Below are 20,145 nucleotides of genomic sequence, written 5' to 3'. Positions count from 1 at the left end.
TCCAATGGGAAGATGCATTTTTAAAACATTAAAGTGCCATGCAAATCTAAGCTGTTGTTATTATTGTTGCTGCCTTCTTTATGAAAGCTGAATACTCAAAGTGACTCAGGATCTTTACAGTTTGTTAAGGGAGCCATATTTTGCTACATGGGGCAGCTAATAAGAGGGCTTTCTTCTAAGATTCTCTAATCACAGAACTATTATTGTGCAACTCTGATACTACTATGGAACTATTTTGCTTATGGAAAAAAAAAAACAAGGATCCCCTACCTGTTTAGAAAACATTCGTTTTTCCCAAATTTAAGTTGATTTTAACATTGTTGAAAAGAAAAAGTTATAGAAAAGAAATTCCTAATGAGAAACTTCAGTTAGTAAGCCAACCTTTGGGAAGAAACAAGATCTTCCAAAGGCTGGAAGATTGAACTATTGCAATGATTTAAAATAGTAAAACCCTGCTGTGTTTTTAGGAAGAAAGGTATGAATTCCATTTAGGAAACTCCACAGTACTTCCAAGGAGGTGAAGTTCTTCCCCAAGATTTCTAATATCAATATTCTCCTACTGATGTTATATGGCTGTGAATTATGAAACACAGAGAGCTCGAAAGAATCGCCATAGTAAATTGCACAAAGGATGATGAAGAGGGAATGGCAGGGATGCACAAGCAACATGTGGCCCTCGAAGATTTGTAGGTGATGTGATGGAAAAGACATCTTCGGTGACCCTTGTGAGCCACAAAGCTGGTCAAGGAGTGAGAGGGAAATATAACAGATGAACAGTGCAAATGGCAAAATGCTAAAGGACAAGAGGAAGTGCAATCAATTTTCTAATAAAAGTTTATAGGACATGGAAAAAAAATCATGCCTCTCAAGAAGGTTTGGGTGGATAGAAACATATTTATGAAGATGAAAATCACAGATCCTTTAATGTGCTTTTTATACCCTATTTAATTTGATCCTCAGAAAAAACAGTGAAATATATAATTACCTCAGATTTATAGATGAAAAATATGAAGATTTAAAAAGGCTTCACTGCCCATTGTCTATGGTTATACATGTAATAAAGAATTACAGCAGGTAGCATTCAAACCCAAACCTTATCTGATCCCAAGTGGTCTGCTCTCCCTACTATAGCATGTTGGCTCTCATCATATCTTAAAATAAATTGCAGTAATAGCATTCATAGATGTTAAAAGAATGAATATTTGTCCAAACAAGATGCAACTGGTACATTAATTTACTAAGAACTAGATATATTGTTCTAACCCCTAAAAGAACATAAATCTATATTTGTATAGATAATATAGGTGTTTTAAATTACCTTCATACAAATAAATGATGCAAGTTGATGGCTAAACTCCATCTACAAAAGAATAACCTTAATTTTCCATTATCAGAATAAATTGATTGCTAAGTTTGTGCTAAATGGAATTTTAACTCTTCGTATTTCAAGACTGAACTCTTCTTATTTCAGCCTGAATATGAATATAGTACTTAAAAACAGGATGCTTAAGGAGCATCACAGTCATAAAAACTCACCTTCCTGAGTTCAAATCTTCCCTCAGTCATTTACTAGCTATTGGGCAAGTCACTTAACTCTTTTTGTCTCTGTTTCCTCATCTGTAAAATGATCTAGAGAAAGAAATGGCAAACTATTCCAGTATCTTTGCTTAGACAACCCGTGAATCACAGAGTCAGATGCAATTGAAAAATGACTGAATAGCAGGCAAAATCTAAAAACATCTTGTGGATTCGTGAAAAAAAAAAAGGTCTAATCATTTAACAGTTACAGAATAGCATGCACTGGGGCTTTTGTTTAAAATAAAATTCTTAGCTCTGGTCAAAATTATGCAGTATCTTTTTTACATGAGAACCTTCCCCTTCTCCTTTCCTCCCCCAATACAGCCATGCTTCTTATTGCAGTGACTTTCTGCACAATTTTTTTGGAGGGGAGTGTTGCTTAATCCTGTGTAGTAGACCTTTTGAATGTGAAGGAAAACCTGTACGGTGAGCTTTATAGCATTTATTTTATGGAATATACCAAGCGATATTGTATCTATGAAACTTGTACCCCAATCTGTGGAGACTTGGGAGAGATCTGAGATTTCACTAGTGTGGGGATTCTCAGATTACAAGGCTTTCCCTACCAATTTAGGCAGTCCCCTGCTTCAGTGTCCATGTCGTAGAGACTTGTTCAGAGTCCCAGGTCAGGATGAATCAGAGCTGTGGCTTGAGCCCAGCTCCTCCTGGCCTGGAAGCCAGATATTCATTACACCATGCTGCCTCTGCTTACTCAATTTATAGCAACATTATTAGGCATTTGAGAGTGGCAGGGATTTTCCTCCTTCCATGAACAGAACCAGGATAATTGCAGGACATTCGCCATCTTGGAGCCCATGCTTCTTGTTGGTATTTTCCAATCATTTTAAATGTGGGTAGGTAACTCTAATTATATCTACATACGTACACAAACATATAGATCCCCACAACACTTCAAGGATATACACTCTGATCTGACACCTCGATTGGGGTTTTCCCATGATTTCTTTTACGATGTTCACACAGTAGAATCCATGCATCTTTACAGGGAAAGGAAAGCAAGACACCAGAAAGAAAAATAGGCTGAAAATACGACTAACCTTTTTCCACCTCATTCAGATTAGCAGCTGGCAGCAACAAAGACAGAAGAGACAAGAGACTTTTACATTCTAATACAACAGCACAGCACATCAAGCCAATGCACAGCTACCGCAGGGAGATGCAAGGTTGACATAACAAAGTGAAGCAAGTTTCATTAAAAAACTACAGCAGGGCAGCAACACATAAACCCCCACAGAAACACACAGAAACAAAGTTTAAAAAGGATGTACCCTCCTTGGCATGGAAAACCCATCCTCTGGGTGGCTCAGAGCGCACAGCTGATGGTATCGTGCAAAAAACACAACTGATTGATTTGGAAGATGAACGATTAATGGCAAATATTTAAGCACCTTGATTTTTAAGTGAATGTGATGTAATAAAAATAATTAAAGTATACTGGGTATTATGGATTCTGTTTTAGGGTTTTGGCAATTTCTGATTTGCATTTATTCTTCATTTTTATTTTTCTGTTTCTCTATATTTATTGCTAAGTTCTAGGGCAGTGTTGGATCACACAATGTTTATGGCATCTTTGTATATGACATTGAGATTCTAGTGTTAATTAAGAAGAATAATGTTGTCACTGTAGGTCCAGCACTGGGACTATTGGAAAACATGGAAAACCAGAGTTTTTTTATTTCAATTCAACACCTAAGTTGACAGCAGCTGTTAGGAAACAGTGTCAATTTTCAAAACATCAACAACAAGGAACTGCACACCCCAAATTTTATTTTTTTTCCTGGTTTTTGGTTCATCTTGTTTAAGAAATGCTTTGAAGATTTATCTCCAATGGACATCTTAGTTGTTAAGAATTCATTTGAGATTGATTTCAATTATCTTATTCAGCCAGAATTAAATTCCAAAGTGCCTGATTTAAATATCACTTTGACAGTTTCAAGATCATATTCTTCATGGCAACTAATTGTCCTCTTTCAGGATAGGACTTAAACTCTGAGTTGTAGAGAATCATTATTTTTAATGCACTATATAACTATTAGAACAGATAATGACTTGAACTATATAGATAGAGAAGAACATCTTTGATGAACGAAAGTGGGGAAAATATTACACATATATGTAAAATTATTCACTTATCCATCTAAATATTTGTCTACTTCTTAATGTCTCATTCTGTTTTTCCTGGGAAGGGAAAGAAAAACACTTCATTCTATATAACAAATCTAATATTATACACTATATTGTTTTAGTCACTTGAAGCTTTGGAAAAATGACTAATGAAAATCTTCCTCTCTAGTATTTCATTTTGTTGTGAATATGTCCATTTTAACTGCCAACCCTTCTGATTTTATGTATCTAATGTTTTCCCTGTCAGTTTGCTTTTCATTCTCTGTTATTTAAGAATTTTGTCTCGCTAATTATATTAACATCTTTACTTGTGCTCTTAAAATAGTTAAGCGATTGCCTTTGCAGTATGAATTTACAAGGTTTTCCATGCTGTTTTATTTGGTCCTCCTTAATGGAGTTCACTTATCTCTCACTGTAAGGCTTTGAGGGACATTGGGGAAAAATGCAAAACCTTCAAAGAAAAAGCAATTTGTGACTTGAGTGATTTTTAAACAAAGGCAACATTATTTTATTCCCCAAACAAAACAGTGTTTCTGTTTCCAGGTCTCATGCTCGTTAATCAGCATTCCAAAGTTAAATTTAAAACAATACAGCCACATTAAAAAACAGTCCTCCCTGACTGCAGGCTTGGATGAAGCAGGATATGGAAACCCTCAGGCCCAATTTATACTTTCCTATAATTAAATGCGCATCTATGTGCCACTGATTTCAGTCTTTGCAGATGGCTGTTTGATATTTTGTAAATGAGCTCATTTCACATATGGACAAGAACGCCGTGGATGCTTCAGCTCATTTTCAGAAAACTTCCATACATATTGCAACTCATATTCAGAAGCTTTCATGCTCTGCCGTGGTTAACTAACTACCCGGGCAAGGGCAAGAGAGACCCAGGCCAAAGTCAAAATGATTTTAAAAATTCCAATTTTTTGCATGAATTCTGCTGAAGATGACTTGTCATCTTGTTTATTTTTTATCTTTGAAAAAACTTTATACTTATAATCCATCAAACATGGTTCAAAGTGTGCCAATAATAATCGACATGGTTTGGTTTTAGACCAGTTTTAAGAGTTCTTCTATACATATGTGCTGAACCCAAGTGATTATTTGAAATAAGCAGTGGCCAATGTGAATGGCAAATAGACAAGCTTCTGCCTTCGGTTTCCCTCATATTTTTTTGAGAAACGTATGCTGTTATTTGTTTAAAAAGTGATTTGGCAGTGCTCTGTATATTTTAGAAACAGGTTGGAAACAGTTGCTGTCAGTAAAAGCCAGGTGACTGATAATGTTTCGTAGCATAAACCAGAGGAATTGGTAAACAGTTCCCACTGTGCCATAAAGAATCCTTAAGGCAGTTCTGAGTTACAGCAGATGGCAGAAGAAGCTGATAGGAGTGTCAGGAAAACAGCTTGGAGAACATAGGTACACACACACAGGAAGAAGACTCAAAAGAAAGGCAGAAGAGATGAAAAACCCACAAGCAATGACTATGCTAACGTAAAAAAAAAAAGGGGGGGAGGGGGTTGGTTAAAGAAAATAGAATCCAACTCCTCATGCAATATCTTATGTAAATTATCCCACAAATGAGGAAAAAGGAGAATAACTTGAAAATCAAAGTCTGCCAAGTCATTGCTTCTGCTTGTCCAGAAGCTTATCAGAAACACACACACACACACACACACACACACACACACACACAGGCACAGGCATAGATTAAACAGCTTCCAATTTGTACAATTAAAGAAGTGAATCTTGGTTTCCTGTGGTTGTCATCTTACTAAGTGAAATGTTTTATTATATATTAATGGTTATTCAAGAAAATATTCTTGAAAAAATCCCAGGTAATTAGGGAATCATTCATATAATAAAGTCCGATACAACCTATTTTTCCCATTTTTTTCTTTAAAAAACGATGCACAACCTTTGCTTGTAACTATCAGTGACTCCATGTACTGGATGAAGGAATAAGGTTGTTAAAATGTAATGCTGATTTTGGGGAAAGAAGATGACTGTTCATGTTAATTACCAAGCAATGGTTAACGCTAACATGAAAGGGCACATCATGAACTTGATGCCGATTTTATGTCAAACTAGGTTTTTTTTTTTTTTTTTTTTTCCAGGACAAAAGCATGGACATGTCCATAAAAATTCATAGGAGAAACCGTTGGAGAGTCTTGGGCAAACTTACACTTCCTGTTCTATTTTGGTGTCATTCCCCCAGTCTTATTGGGCCATCAGATAATACTTTATGAAGCTACTATGATAGCAAATCATAAATGAAGAAACTCATACAGACACGTGCAAGTTCTTTCAGAGTCACTAGGATCTAGCCAAGGAAACACAACTTCCCTTTATTATATGTACAGGAATGGGCTGGTTTGCACCGGAGCCTTCTCTGTCTGCTAATATCTTTCATGGGTGGGAATAAAAGCTCCTCCAGGCTCGCTGGCCCGTCTCTCCGGCCCTTTCTCAGCCAGCTCGGTCCCAAACCAGCCAAACACCATTTCATTCTTTGCCTCCTCTGAGATTTCTGAAAATACCCAGCCCTTTCTCTCCAAGGCCCAGTACATCTCATTCCTCACACCCAGTCTAGTCTCCTGAGATTGAAGCAGACCCCGTGGTCTGCCGCTGTCACCCCATGAGTGAGCCTGAGGACAGCCTACCTGTGTACTCAGGTGGGCAAAGGCACGTGTAGTTGTTAATTCCGTCGACACAGGTGGAGTTATTTTCACAATCATTGTCTTCACAATCATCGATGTTCACTTCACAATTTTCTCCTTCAAATCCGTCAGCACAAGTACACCTGCAGACCAGAGTGGAGGAAAGAACAGACATTTCCCACTATATTTCTGAACATTGAGTTCGCGTTCTGAAAATTACGGATTCACCAATTACAGAGCCTTTAAATGTGGAGAAATTGAGTTTTAAATGACTTTAAATGACATGTTGCAAGTACCAATTTAAAATAATGCCCTGAAAGCCAGAAACTAAAAAGCCTCTTTGGAAAAGGGAAAATCATGCTTTTTTTTTTTATGATGGCAAATGGTTCCGGGTCCTTGAAAGTCAAAAGTGTGAGTAGATTTGCAAGTCAGAAACCCAGGCAAAGTGTATTCAAATGTCCCAGATGTTTTCAAATACCTAGTTGGGCTGCCGTGACATAATTTGTGATTCTATTGTAAGGTTGCTCATGACTGATGAACAGCTGGTTTGGATTTTAAGTAGAAACCTATTATCCTCTCTCGGATGCCCTTGACCTGGAAGTGGGGGGAGACGGAAAAAGTTGGTTTTTGGTGTTTTGACAAACTGTGTCTATGCACCTTCAAGTCCTCATTAAAACACAACTTTGACGTGGTATAAAATGTTTACAATTTAAGCTTGATTAAGTGGCCAGATAATCTTTGGGTACGGTCTAGATGGAAAATATAGGGATAATTTCTTAATGAATTGCAGGAATGAAGAATGTTTCTTTTAAGAGTGGCATTTCTAACAAGCTTGAGCAGTAGATTAGCATTCTTATGTGAAATTATTAGAGTCCTTTAATAAAGAACTGTATTTCATAATTCATGAAGTACATCTGGAGTAATTGTACTGTATGATTAAATAACTCCAGATTAAAAATGCTCACAGCATGTTTATCTACTGGCATAGTAGCTTGGAAATGAATCATTAATTTTCTGTTTCACTGGGATTTACATCTTATCATTTACATGCTGTCTGTTAAGGCAATATACAAAACAACAGCTGAATAGGAGACTTTCAGCAGGGGGCTAGCCAGCTATTAATTAGCATAATGGAACCAATACTATGTCGCTCTCTGATCTGCCTCGACTAATCATAATGTGTTTTTTGGTAATTCTCATTTTAAAAAGCACACTGAGATTTCTGAGGACACTAGAACTTCGTAACGTTTCAATGCCATGAGGAGGGACCAAAATGACAGTAACTTTTTCAAAAGATTCTCAAGTTCTCTCCCTTTTAATATCTGGGATGTGAAAGTCAAAGCCATTTCTTGGATTCATTTTTCCTCTTCCAGAGTTTCAGTTTCAGAAGAGTTTTTACACATCAACCTACCAGAATCCATCTTTTTCTCCTTCTTTTAAATGACAAGTTCCACCATGTTTGCATGGGTTACTGATGCAGGAGTGGATCGGAACATCACAATCCTGGCCCTGGAAACCAAATGATCCAAGAAAGCAAAAGTTGAACATCAACAAAGCAGAGCTTTTAATACATAGATGCAAAGAGGAAAAAATGTTCTCCTTCCTTTTCTTCTTCCCTTCCCCCCACCATTTCTCTCTCTCTCTCTCTCTCTCTTCTCTCTCTCTCACATGTGCGCACACACACACAAACACACACACACACACAAACACACACACACACACACACACACACTTTTCTTAGTTTGTCTTTTTCCTGAACCTTCCCCTCCACTTACCTTGAAACCATATGGACAAGTGCATCGGTAGAAGTCGACAGGATCATTGTTACAGGTGCCATCATTTTTACATGGGTTAGATAAGCATGGACTACATTTCGCGAGGATGTTAACATCCACAGGACCTAAAAACAATTTCAGAACCTGTATTACCTAGAACTTCATTCATTGCTATGAATTTTCACAATTCCTTAAAGAATCAGTGAATTATCTTCATTATTTATATAGTTAAATCTCAAGATATAATTAAAGTTTTTTCTTTATGCTATCATCATTAAAATTGGTTAATAAGGTGATTCCTGACATAGTATCATGGAAATCTTTATCCTTTGGGGATTATATTTTATCATAAATATATAAAACAGGCACAAACAAGTAATAATACTTTTCATTTTCATAGGACTTTTTTTTTCTAAAGGGTTCTTAAATCAATGAGTGAATTTTATTATACTTGGATATATTTAGATCTGAAAGACTTCAGAAATCTTGAATCATTTTACAGCAAGGCACAGAGAAATGTAATTATTTGCCCAAAGTTATGTAAGTAGTAAGTAGTAAAACTGGAATTCAGATGCATTCAGTGCATTCAGTGAGCCATTTTGCTGCACTATATTTTTAATAATCCTGTGAGAGAGAGAAATGAAGGAATAGAGAATTAAAGCGGTTACCCAAGTTCACATAATTAGCTAGTGATAAAATAAGGACAAAACTTCCAGTTTTCTGGCTTCTAGTTAATGTTTTTCCTCAGAAAGACGGACGTCTGCTAAAGAAACACTTTAAATTTTTTCTTTCCTGCTATTTTCATTATTTGTTAAGCGGGGACCTAGGAGCAAAGGATTGTGGGAGGACAATAACAAAGGAAATAACTCTTCTGTTGGGTAGCTTCCTTATGGGAACAACTGCAGGGAGTTTTGATGTCAAAGTAAGGCTCGGCATTGTTAGTTTAGTTGGTTGATGCCTGGTGCTAATGGGGCCAAGGTCACCGGTTCAATCCCCTTAAGAGCCAGTTTGCTTTCGTGGCTGAGTTCCATGACCACAGACTGCACCCTTAACCCTAGCCAGCTGTCTTGGAAATATATGCCATTGGTTCAGGGGCCCTGGAAAAGGGGCTGGAGAGGAGATGAGTCAGTGCAAATTCATCACCTCCACGGAGAAAACAACTTGCACCCCATGCTAATTGTAGAACAGCTAAGCAGAATTATCTCTGCGCAGGAAACACGGGTGGATAGTGCCCTTGTTTACTGTCACAGGGGTGGTGGGGGGCAAACCTATGCGGCCCTCACCAGATTCCCTTTCTGCCTGCCTTCCCCAAGCAGGGGACAACCAGGCTCTTCACAGGGCTCCCAGAGACTGCAGATTCTTAGAAGTGAAACACAAGTCACAGAAGGGGTTTTCTTTTCAAAGAATAAACTGTATAGTCACTTTTAAATATGTCAAAGAGACATGTTTTCTTTCTTTTTTAGGGGAATATATATGTGTTTGTAAATATATACACATATAAAATATGGCTTCAATGGAGATAATATCCACCGCAGTAAGATTTCTCATATATATATATACACATATGTATAATATTTCATATGTATCACATACTTATATACATATTTAATTACTGTCACTTTTAAATGTATATTGACATATAAACGTATTCGTGTGTGTGTGTGTGTGTGTCTATGTGAGATGTCTCACTGGGGGGAATGCTCTCTCCACCGAAGCGAGGGGCCACCTCTCTGTGCCTTTCCATGGTCAGGGACTTTATCCCTGGGCTGCTTGATCCTGGAGGGCAGACCCCTCCAAAGTCAGCCAGGCTTCTTGCAGCAGACAAGCAGCTCTCCCTGCTCCCTGCTTGAAGGCTCAGTGGGTAGCAGCTCCCAGAACTTAAGACCTAAAGAACTCTTGGGGTCCCCTCTAAGGCCAGACTGGGCTCTAGAGGACTTTATGGTAAGAGCCACTGACAACATACAAAAAGGGAAAGTGTGGGCCAGGTGCAGAGGTGTCTCACAGCCTCCTCCCTCTAGAAGCCGATATTACAGCCAAAAACTGTATATAGTACTGTTAGAGTACATGTATATAATATATACTGGTACATGAAGTTGTCACAGAACAATGGACCTCTAATTCTGCTGTTTTTGTTCCCTCTAAGAAGGGAGAAGCCGGGTGACACAGTGGGAAAAGCCCAAAGTCAGGAAAACTCATCTTCACAAGTTCAAATCCAGCCTCGGACACTTACTAACTTTGTAACTCTGGGCAAGTCGCTCAATCTGGTCTGCCTCTGTTTCCGCATCTGTGAAATGAGCTGGAAAATGGCAAACCACTCTAGTATATTTGCTAAGAAAACCTTAAATGGAGTCAGTCAGGATATGAATGAAACAACTAAAGAACAGCTACAAAGGCACTAGAATTTAGTTAGAGAACCATAGCTAAATAAGTAGTATTTATTTACTTTTTTTTTTTTTTTTACAGGGACAGCTATATTAAACTATATTAATTAAGCTATATTAAACATACCTATCTTAAGATAGAGCATTGGGATCTGATGTCCCTTTAATTGTGATATAAATCTGCCTTCCTATCCTTATCTTAGACTGCTTCCCTCTGTGAGCATTAGATCCCATTCATCTCTTTAAAAGTTTCAGGATTATACATCTTCTATTCCTTTGCTTGGACTGTTGCCTTAACTGGTTCTATAACTCTATAGCAAGATAACCCATTCTGTTCTATATACTTGCCTCTTTCCATCTGTCTGTCCATTCTATCTGTCCATCCATTTTGAGGTCCTACCATCCATTTCTAATGTGCCTTTCTCTAAAGTCTTTCATGATTCCATATACTTTAAGGAATGATCTTTCCATCTTCAGAACTCCCCACCATTATATCATACAGCCCACACTGGAGAATTCTTCTATTTTCCTGTTGCTTTCTTTCACTTTATAATTATTGTACAATGTTGCACAGTTGTGTATATATTATATCTTTTCTTGCCTGATTGTAAGCCCCATGAGAACAAGAGCCAATTATCTTGGTATCTCACTTAATACCTACCAAACTGCTTTGTACTTAATAGCCCCAGATAAATACAAATAAAGATTTCTATGTATTTTTTGTGGTGGTGGTCTTGAGCTCCAGTCTCCTTATTTTGACAGGCCTGCAATTACATTGGGCATTCATGGACTGATCCCAATGCTTATTGGTATTGAAGCTTTAACCAGATCAATTTTTCTGAATTTGACTGGTTTTCCCCTCTTTAGGTGAGCTGGTAACCTTATTATCCTTGCGGGCTCATCATATTAGTGAATTCAGGGGTCCTCAAACTACGGCCCGCAGGCCAGATGCAGCAGCTGAGGACGTTTATCCCCCTCACCCAGGGCTATGAAGTTTCTTTATTTAAAGGCCCACAAAACAAAGGTTTTGTTTTACTCTAGTCCAGCCCTCCAACAGTCTGAGGGACAGTGAACTGGCCCCCTATTTAAAAAGTTTGAGGATCCCTAGGACAAACACTCAGCCTTAGCTCAACTGTATCTCAGAACACAGAAAACAAGCAATCCAGCATCCTCCGTCTCCTTAGTACCATGGATTCTAGGTCTGTGCTGCCTTTTCTACTGATTAGGAAGATAAAAAGGGGAAAATTGGAAAAGAAACAGAAATAGTAGAAAGATAGATGATAAGGAAGCTTCCATAGCTCAACATATCTTGAGCAATACTTAGGAAGCTTATATGATTTAACTCTATGCTGTCTTTTCACATTATTGCTGTTATTTCTGTTTAAAATTTTATAGCCAGGTTCTCACCATCATTATTAATTACAAGCTGCTTTTATCTGTTCTTCCAAAAGGTTTATGTGTACAGAAACATCAGGTTTATAGATAGAAATTCAGTTATAATTGAAAATCTAAATCAATTTTTCTCTCCATAAAAGTAATATATGTTCAATGGTCCCCTTGCCCTGACAAATTTCAGAAAACTCTTTAGTGATACTTTTTGTAAGGCACAATCCAATAAGTTGTAGGAAGGAATTTAGTTCTACATCCCTGGACACTTCTATGACAAAGGAACCACCTACATGTATACCAGCGAGTAGGTTAACATTTCTTTTTTGGCAGGTAATATACAACTCCTCCTTTTTCTTAACCACCTGGAAGTAACTGGTAGGACTAGGGAGAGTGGAGGAAAGATACATGAATGCCTTTCCTGCTTATTCCCCTTTCTACACTTTTTTCTCCTTTTCTTGTTCTTTCCTCTCTCATTATTCTATCTATGCTCGTATCTTCCCTGACACAAGTACCGGAATGGGCCCTCTTCCTGATCTCTATTAAAATTCCCCTTTTCTTTTCCAAGTGGCACTTCCTTCCCCCAACTACTACTGTTGAAAAGGCCTTTTCTTTTTCTTTAGATTTCTTGTGTCAATTTGCCTGAAGCTCTTTATACTTTTTGGGTCATTATTAGTGGCTAGTTATTTATGGACTTGTCTTTCTTCTCTAAACTCCCATTAGATATTAATTCCTTGAGAATAAGTCTCTGTTGTGACTCTTATTATTAGCTCCAGAATATACTACCTTGTCTTGTACAAAGTGAGCATTTACTAAACATCTCTTGGATATGGGTAACAAGGACTATCATTCCTTAATGCAAACTGCCTGGTGAAATCAACTCTAAAGAAGAAAGGTGAATTTTGTGGTAAATATTCTTCCTGCTTATCCCCACTCCTAACTGTGGAACAAGGAAAAGTCAAGTTTTTCAGGCATCAGTGTGACTGAGAGACCGCCACCATTCATTCTGGGACAATGTCAAAAAAATCAAAGTTCTTTTTCAACAATCTACATGCAATGTTTTGTAATCCCAGCAAGAATTAAAGTGAGAATTGGCAGTGAATCAAAATTTGTCCCGACACAATGCAGCGCTGTAATGTATTTCTAAGTAACCAGTTAGGCTCATGAAGATAGTGGTAGAAATGAAAACATGAAGTTGTCTTAGGATCATTTAACTAGATTAGGGAAGAGAAGGATCCAAACTTGGGCCAGAAGTATAGGATAAAGCCATTCAAGATATATAATGGAGAAATTTTCTGAAGAAAGGGAGTCAGAAAATTTTAGGAATTTGTCATTTTTTTCAGAGATTTTTGAAACAATTGGCTATCTCCTTCTGAGCCTTCAAGTAATAAAATGATTTTGATCTCCATGAAACACAGCAAGGCAAGCTTTATCAGGCCAACGGTGAACAGAACTGGGTTCAACAAACCTTTTGTTAAGTGAGTCTGCACTGAGTGACCTTTATGATTTTGAGTTTTGCCAGTTCTGATTTGAATATGCTGCCTACAAGGAAAAAAACTATTTGTGGCCAACTTTGGGAAAATGTAGATACTTAATTCATCTTCCCATTAAATAATTTCTCTTTAATGATATATTTTCAAGCAATTAACCTTCTTTTCTACTTAAACTGCAATGGATTTCAAAACACATTAAAATAATGATTTCCATATACTGTTATATGGTAACATACCCAGAAGAGAAAGGAAAAGTCTACGTGAAAACACAGATTGTTTCCATTGCTCTTGAAATGAAAGCACCCAGTCTATACCCACTACTCTGATTTAGTATCACTAAGAAAGCCTGACAGCACAAGTTCTCCCATCGTCCACAGACAGAGATGAGTTTGGCTTAATAATGCAAAGGGCACAAAGTTTTGATGAACAATTTGTCTTTGCCATTTCTTTTCATCTTTAATGGAAGTCCTGTCAGGCCTTAAAAACCATTACAGCTTATATGCTGGCTTGCTTATTTGACTCAAATGACTAGCTATGCACCTGATACCAATATTGCCATCCACAGAGAATAGGATCTCATTTTGATTTATTACTAAAAGCTCCAGCCAAAATTTTCTAACTGTAACCTGAAGTCTGTCCTCACTCAAGCATCCCTCAGAAACATGAATCAAATAATAAAATATTTTATCACTGCCCTTGTATAGAAGTCAGAGCTGAATCAAAGACAACTCGGGAAATACTCCGGAAGAATTTTATGTCGAACCGTAATTACTTAAAAGGAGATTTCCATTTAAAAGCAAGGGTTTTAAACTACACATATTCCCAAGACCACTTTTGCCTATCAAGAACTTTGATATCATAATTAAATTTCAATCAAAACATAGTAAATTTCCATTCTATAAAGTCACAATGGAAAGACTAGAAATTTTTACGAGGATATACTTTTCCAATATGTAAAAAAAAATCTGTTCTAAATTTTATCTGGGGTTTTACTCTCAATATATATCTTTTTTCAAATGAAAAATTGACAAAGCTTTATAGAGATGTTGCTCTTGGCTATAAATAATGGATATGTCTAGATATTTTCATGAGTTATTTCTTCTAAACTACCTCTTGGCATAAATCCTGATTGTCTCCTAGTCTGATCTGTGTACCAAAGAAAATAAGCCTCAAATGTTAGAAATCTTGGCTAAGAAACCAAACATTTGCCAGCTTTTTGTTTCTAAATTGGACTAAATATCTTGGGAGGTTAAAAAATTTCTAATGAGTTTTTAGTTAATTCTAATTTGAGCCAACTGATTTAACCACATTCATATTTTCACTATAAAATTCAAAATTAATAAAAAGAAAGACTTAAATATTCCAGGCTCTTACAAAGAGCTGAGAATTAAGCTTACTGTCACTGTTTGTCAAAACTATGATGTCATAAATTTAAAGCCAAGTGATTTAGAATTTTTAATAGAAATTCCAGTAGGCCTTTCAATGACTAAATCACAAACAATGGATTCATCATTTTTGGCTAAAAGCTGACTCTAATAATATGGCAAGTGTTTAATAGTTGAGTCAATGGGAGAAAGACTACATGCTATTATCAGCAAAGAGTGCAAAACTGAGTGTTAGAGTACTGGGCTGTAGCACTAGAACTGTCACAAACTGACTCCATGATTTTGGAGCAGTTCCTGAATATTTCTGGGCTGATCTCTCATTTCTAAAATAAGGTGATTGAGCTTTCTCTTTGTTCTCTCTCTAAAGTCCCTTCTCACACTAACATTCTATGAATCTATTATTCTGCTGTAAGCTCCCCTTTTTTTCATGACTCAACAAAGTATCCCAAATGCTATCATCCCTGGAGTCATCAAGGCCTGGAGGAAAAGTAGGAATCTTTTATGTTGACACACGATCCAGGTTTTTGGTTCCCATCACTCTGTCCTGATGCAGCCCTTTCTTTTTTGATTTAATTCCATAATGGATATTCTCTGCACAGAGAACTGTGCAGAGAACTCACAGAGTTCTGGAAGATATTTGTTTTTGGTATTTAGTATTCTGCACGTCAAATTTTGTTATTCACTACATCCTTATGTTTTGCTCATTCACTGTCAATAAGAGGATTATACATATAACAATGGTGCACATTCTATTTTTTATATTTCCTTTTAAGAATGTTTTCTATGATTTGAGACTCAGTCTCAGCTCTTTGTACAATATCTGATTTCAAGAATCTTTTTGTTTTATTTATTTTTGGTATTTGGGGAAATGAAGGAAGAGTTGTTGCAAAATTCAACAATGATCTGTACAGAAAATCATTGATAACATTTCTAACAATTACATTGCACAAAATTGAATTTCCTAATTTTCTCTAAAATTCAATTTTCCACTAAAAATAAAAACAACCTAAAGAAATACTGCTCTGCAAGGATATAAAAAAGTATCAGTTGATTAAAGGAATAACAGACTTCTTCTGGCTGAATAGAAGTCTAAAATTTGATCTAAATATAGCAGTTTGTCTTCAAATATATTTTCTTTTTGTACTGTAAGTATACATGAAAAATAGTATCAGTGGGAATTTTAAGTCTGTCAACTAAAATTATAGAATTACCAAAATCTCAGAGGCAGAAAAGAGTTCAAAGGACATCGTCTAGACTCCTTCAGGGACCAATTTTCTTTTTGACACAGAAAACAGGTCAGCTCTTTGACCCAGTCATAGCACTACCAAGTCTATATCCCAAGTGAATCGAAGAAAAGGGAAAAGAACCCATTTGTACAAAAATATTTATTGCAGTTTTTTGTACTGGCAAAAAGGGGGAAATTGAGGGGATGCCCATCAACTAGAGAATGACTGATTGTGATGGAATAGTATAATGCTATTAAGAAGTGATAAGCAGACTGATTTCAGAAAAAACTTGTAAGACTTGTATGAACTGAAGCAAAGTGAAGTGAGCAGAACAAATAGAACACCATACACAGTAATAGCAACATTTATGGATGAAGAACTGTGAAACACTTAGCTACTCACATAAAGACAGTGATACAAAATAATTCCTAAGGACCCATGATGAAAAATGCTATCTACCTCCAAAGAAAAAAATCATTGAACTCTGAATGAAGATTCAAACATATATATATATATATATATATATATATATATATATATATATATATATATATATATAAGTGTGTAATATATATATATATATATATGTACACACACACACACACACACACACACACACTTTTTCTTTTTTGGAGGGAGGGGTTCCTGTGTTGTTTTTGTTTTTTGCAATATGGTAATGTGAAAATATATTTTATATGACTTCACATGTATAATAATAAGATTACTTAGTTTCTTAAGTGATGGAAGATTAGTGAAAGGGAAACAATTTAAAACTAAAAATTTTTTAAAATGTTAAAATATTTTTACATGTAATTGATAAAAATTTAATGAAATAAATATGTATTTTAAAAACAATCTCTGGATGGCATAATTTCTAGTCAATCCATCATCCTCATTCCCTTCTGGAAAGACTCTAGGTTTGTCAAGCTTCTTTCTAAAATGTGATATTTAGAACTGAATGCAGAGGATGGAGAAGGGTGAAATACAGCATAACTATTACTTGGATGCCAATCTTTTCCTAATCACTGAAGGGCTAATGAGAGTCTTTTCCTCAGCTCTGACTTTTCCTAAAGAACATTAAGCCATGAAGTTTTACTTATTCTTCTGATGAACTTTAAAAAAAAGTCTTCTCCCAAATCTAGGATGCACATCAGACTACATTTGACTCTTCTTCCTCATACATTTTAAAAAAGAATGTTCATTTCTTCCCAAATCCGTCATTTCTAATTCAATAACCAGTTCCTTTATGTTAGTCATTATCAGGTCCAGAACAACAGTTTCTCTCATTGCTTTTAAAAATGAAATTGGTATTCATGCAAAATGAAAACATGTTAACTCTTCCACTTTTTGCTGACAAAGACCTCCTGCAGAAGTCCAAATGATGGACCTTCCTAATCACTTTGGACATTGCATGGCCAAGCCAGCTTTGCAACTGGTTGGTCAAGTAACTTGTAGCTGACTCCTACCATCACATCACTTCTATTTTTTTTTTCACTGAATCTTACCCAACTGCTCATCATTGCTTCCCCTGCTATGTTTTCCTAAATTTCTTTGCATAAATAAATTTTTAGAGTACTACTCCACGGCCTGATTTATCTACTGAGTTCCATTTGAATAAAATATCTTCTTCACAAACTGTTCTCCACACTATATCCAGAATGCTTAATTTATTCCCTTGTGTTACAGTCTTTTGTTTCTGAACTACATTTTGTCCATTTTAAGATAGTAAGTGCCATCATTAGCTCTATTTTATAGCTAAAGAAATTGAGGCAAACAAATCTGTACTTATCTTGTGAGTGTCTTAGGCCAAATTTGAACTCGGATCTTCCTGACTCCAGGTGTTTCACTCTATTCATTGTTCACTGTATAATAATAGTAGCTAATATTTCTTTTTATACCAGTTTAAGATTTGTAAAGTGTCTTACAAATATCTCATTTGCTTCTTACCACAACCCTGTGAAATAAATATCTCCTATTATTTTCTGCTCCATTTTACAGAGGAAACTTAGGTTTATACAGCTAAGGAGGACATAAGGTAGGATTCAAATTGAATTCTGACTTTATTATAAATCCAGTGCTCTGGCAGCTCTTTGAAGACAAGACTGGGATTAGTTAAAAAGCACTGGGAAAGAGGGAGAGAGAGATAGAGAAAGAGATGGAGAGAGACAAAGAGACAGAAAGATGGACAGAGACACAGATCAAAAGATAGTGACAGAGAAAATGTCTTGGCTAATAGATAAGAGTGATTTGACTAGTTTATAAGTTAATTCTTCAAAATGCTTGAAGATACTTAATGAAGATACTTAAACTTTTAGTTTAAACACTATTTTCAAGTAATCTTGTTTAGATTATTCATTTGTTTGAAATATTTTTCTTTACAGATGTTATAAAAATTCATTGGGATCCTATTCCTTTTGGAATAATCTGAAATTTCAGGTCTGAATGATGAGCTTTCCCTGCATTTACTTGCAAGTTTTTGAAAAATACTAAGAAAATGACTTATAAAGCAGTTCCTAAGGGCATCATAATTTCTCTTGTCTCATATGCAGGGGAAGCTATTAGTTGGAGATATTTCCTCATCTATAAAATGAGGAATTTGAACGAGGTAACCTCTGGACTATTTTCAGCTCTGAACCCTAAGATTCTCAGATGACCTTTAAGAAACCTTTCAGCTCTAACTTTCTATGACTAAAAAAGGCACTAGGGGATTAGAAATCTGGATAGAAGAAAAAGCCCAATCGAATTAGGTGATATTTCTTTCATCATGACTCCATACTTTATCAAAGAAGGCTTTAAATCAATTCATTCTACAGCTTTGTTGATTGATTACTACATATTATTTGTTATCATTCAAGATGAATGAAGACACTAGGGGATGCCACAGTGCATCGAGACCGGGCTTGGAACAGGAAAACATCTTCCCGAGTTCAAATCTAGCTTCAGACTAGTTAACAGCTGTATGACTCTGGTCCAGTTACTTAACCCTGTTTGTTTCTGTTTCCTCATCTGTAAATGAGCTGGAGAAGGAAATAGTAAACCCCTCCAGTATCTCTGTCAAGAAAATCCCAAATGGGGTCACAGAGAGTCAGACATGCCTGAAAAACGACTGGACACAAGACAAATGAAAGTCAATGATTTGCTAATGTGGAAGATAACCAGAATCAAATTTAAACTGATCTGTCTTGGGTCTTCCTCCTTGCTCCTTTTGAAGTGGACACTGTTCCTCAGGCATTTAAGGCTCTGCAGAGTCTGGTCCCAACACGCTTTTCCCATCTTTACTCTCCTACAGAAGCTATCCACACAAGCCCTGGTTATTTCCGCATTTGTCTCCCTCAGATAATTTTTGGGCCTTTCCATCTTGGTGCTTTTTAAAAAATCTTTCCTCCTCTGGTTTTGCCTTTTTCCCTTTTCTGTTGTCATCTCAAACATCTTTGCTTCTGCTTTCTATCAAGACTTGCCTTGATTCTCTCAGTCTGGAGTATGGACCATTGCTGGGTTCTCTCCTGAGGTCCCAGTCTCATGTCCCCAACATCCCCAGACATTTCACTCAGATATTGTACAGTGTAAACGAGGGCTCGGTATTCCTCCCTCTGATTCAGAGCATAATGACTCTTCTAGTCCCCCCAACTTTTTCACCTCAGTACCAGACCCAGCCTTTCCTTCTCCCTCAGTCCGTGTGGAAAATTGTTCAGCAGATCTCAGCCACGTCTCTTCCTCTTCCATGAGTCTCTGCTCCATTTACAGCTACTAAGAGCCCTCTGACCTGAGTGACTGTAATAACGTCCTATTGGATCTGTAATCCATTTCTTTCCAAGCCATCCATCCTCCACGTAGCCATGTTTGCCAAAGCATCTTTTAGAACTACATGATCTCAATAAACCTTATTATCTCCCTATTATCTCTGTGATCAAACATAAATTCTATCTGGAATTTAAAGCTTTTCCTAAGCTTGGAACTTCTTTGCCTTTCAAAGCTCCTCACACATTATTTCTTTCCGTGCATTCGATATTTCAGAGGTTCCAACCTACTTGCTGTTCCTCACCCAGCACTCTGTGGCTTCTGTCTCCTTGCCTTTGTTCTGCTTGTCCCCCCATGTCTGAACTGCTTTCCCTCTACCCC

General features: G+C 36.6%; 1 protein-coding gene across 5 annotated transcripts in view; it reads right to left on the bottom strand.

The window, feature by feature from the left end:
- SLIT2 (slit guidance ligand 2) overlaps positions 1–20,145 on the bottom strand; it is a 338,313-nt gene that overhangs the window by 46,595 nt on the left and 271,573 nt on the right. For all 5 annotated transcript variants that reach the window (XM_031942954.1, XM_031942956.1, XM_031942958.1 and 2 more), the window contains 3 exons: positions 8,156–8,280; positions 7,792–7,889; positions 6,384–6,523 (listed from right to left, as the gene is read on the bottom strand). In XM_031942954.1, the coding sequence (XP_031798814.1) occupies positions 6,384–6,523; positions 7,792–7,889; positions 8,156–8,280 (363 nt within the window). The remainder of the gene's footprint in view (positions 1–6,383; positions 6,524–7,791; positions 7,890–8,155; positions 8,281–20,145) is intronic.

This window comes from Sarcophilus harrisii, chromosome 6 (genome assembly GCF_902635505.1).
Source record: "Sarcophilus harrisii chromosome 6, mSarHar1.11, whole genome shotgun sequence".
In the NCBI taxonomy this organism is placed as follows: domain Eukaryota; kingdom Metazoa; phylum Chordata; class Mammalia; order Dasyuromorphia; family Dasyuridae; genus Sarcophilus; species Sarcophilus harrisii.
This window is presented reverse-complemented; position numbering and strand designations above follow the sequence as displayed.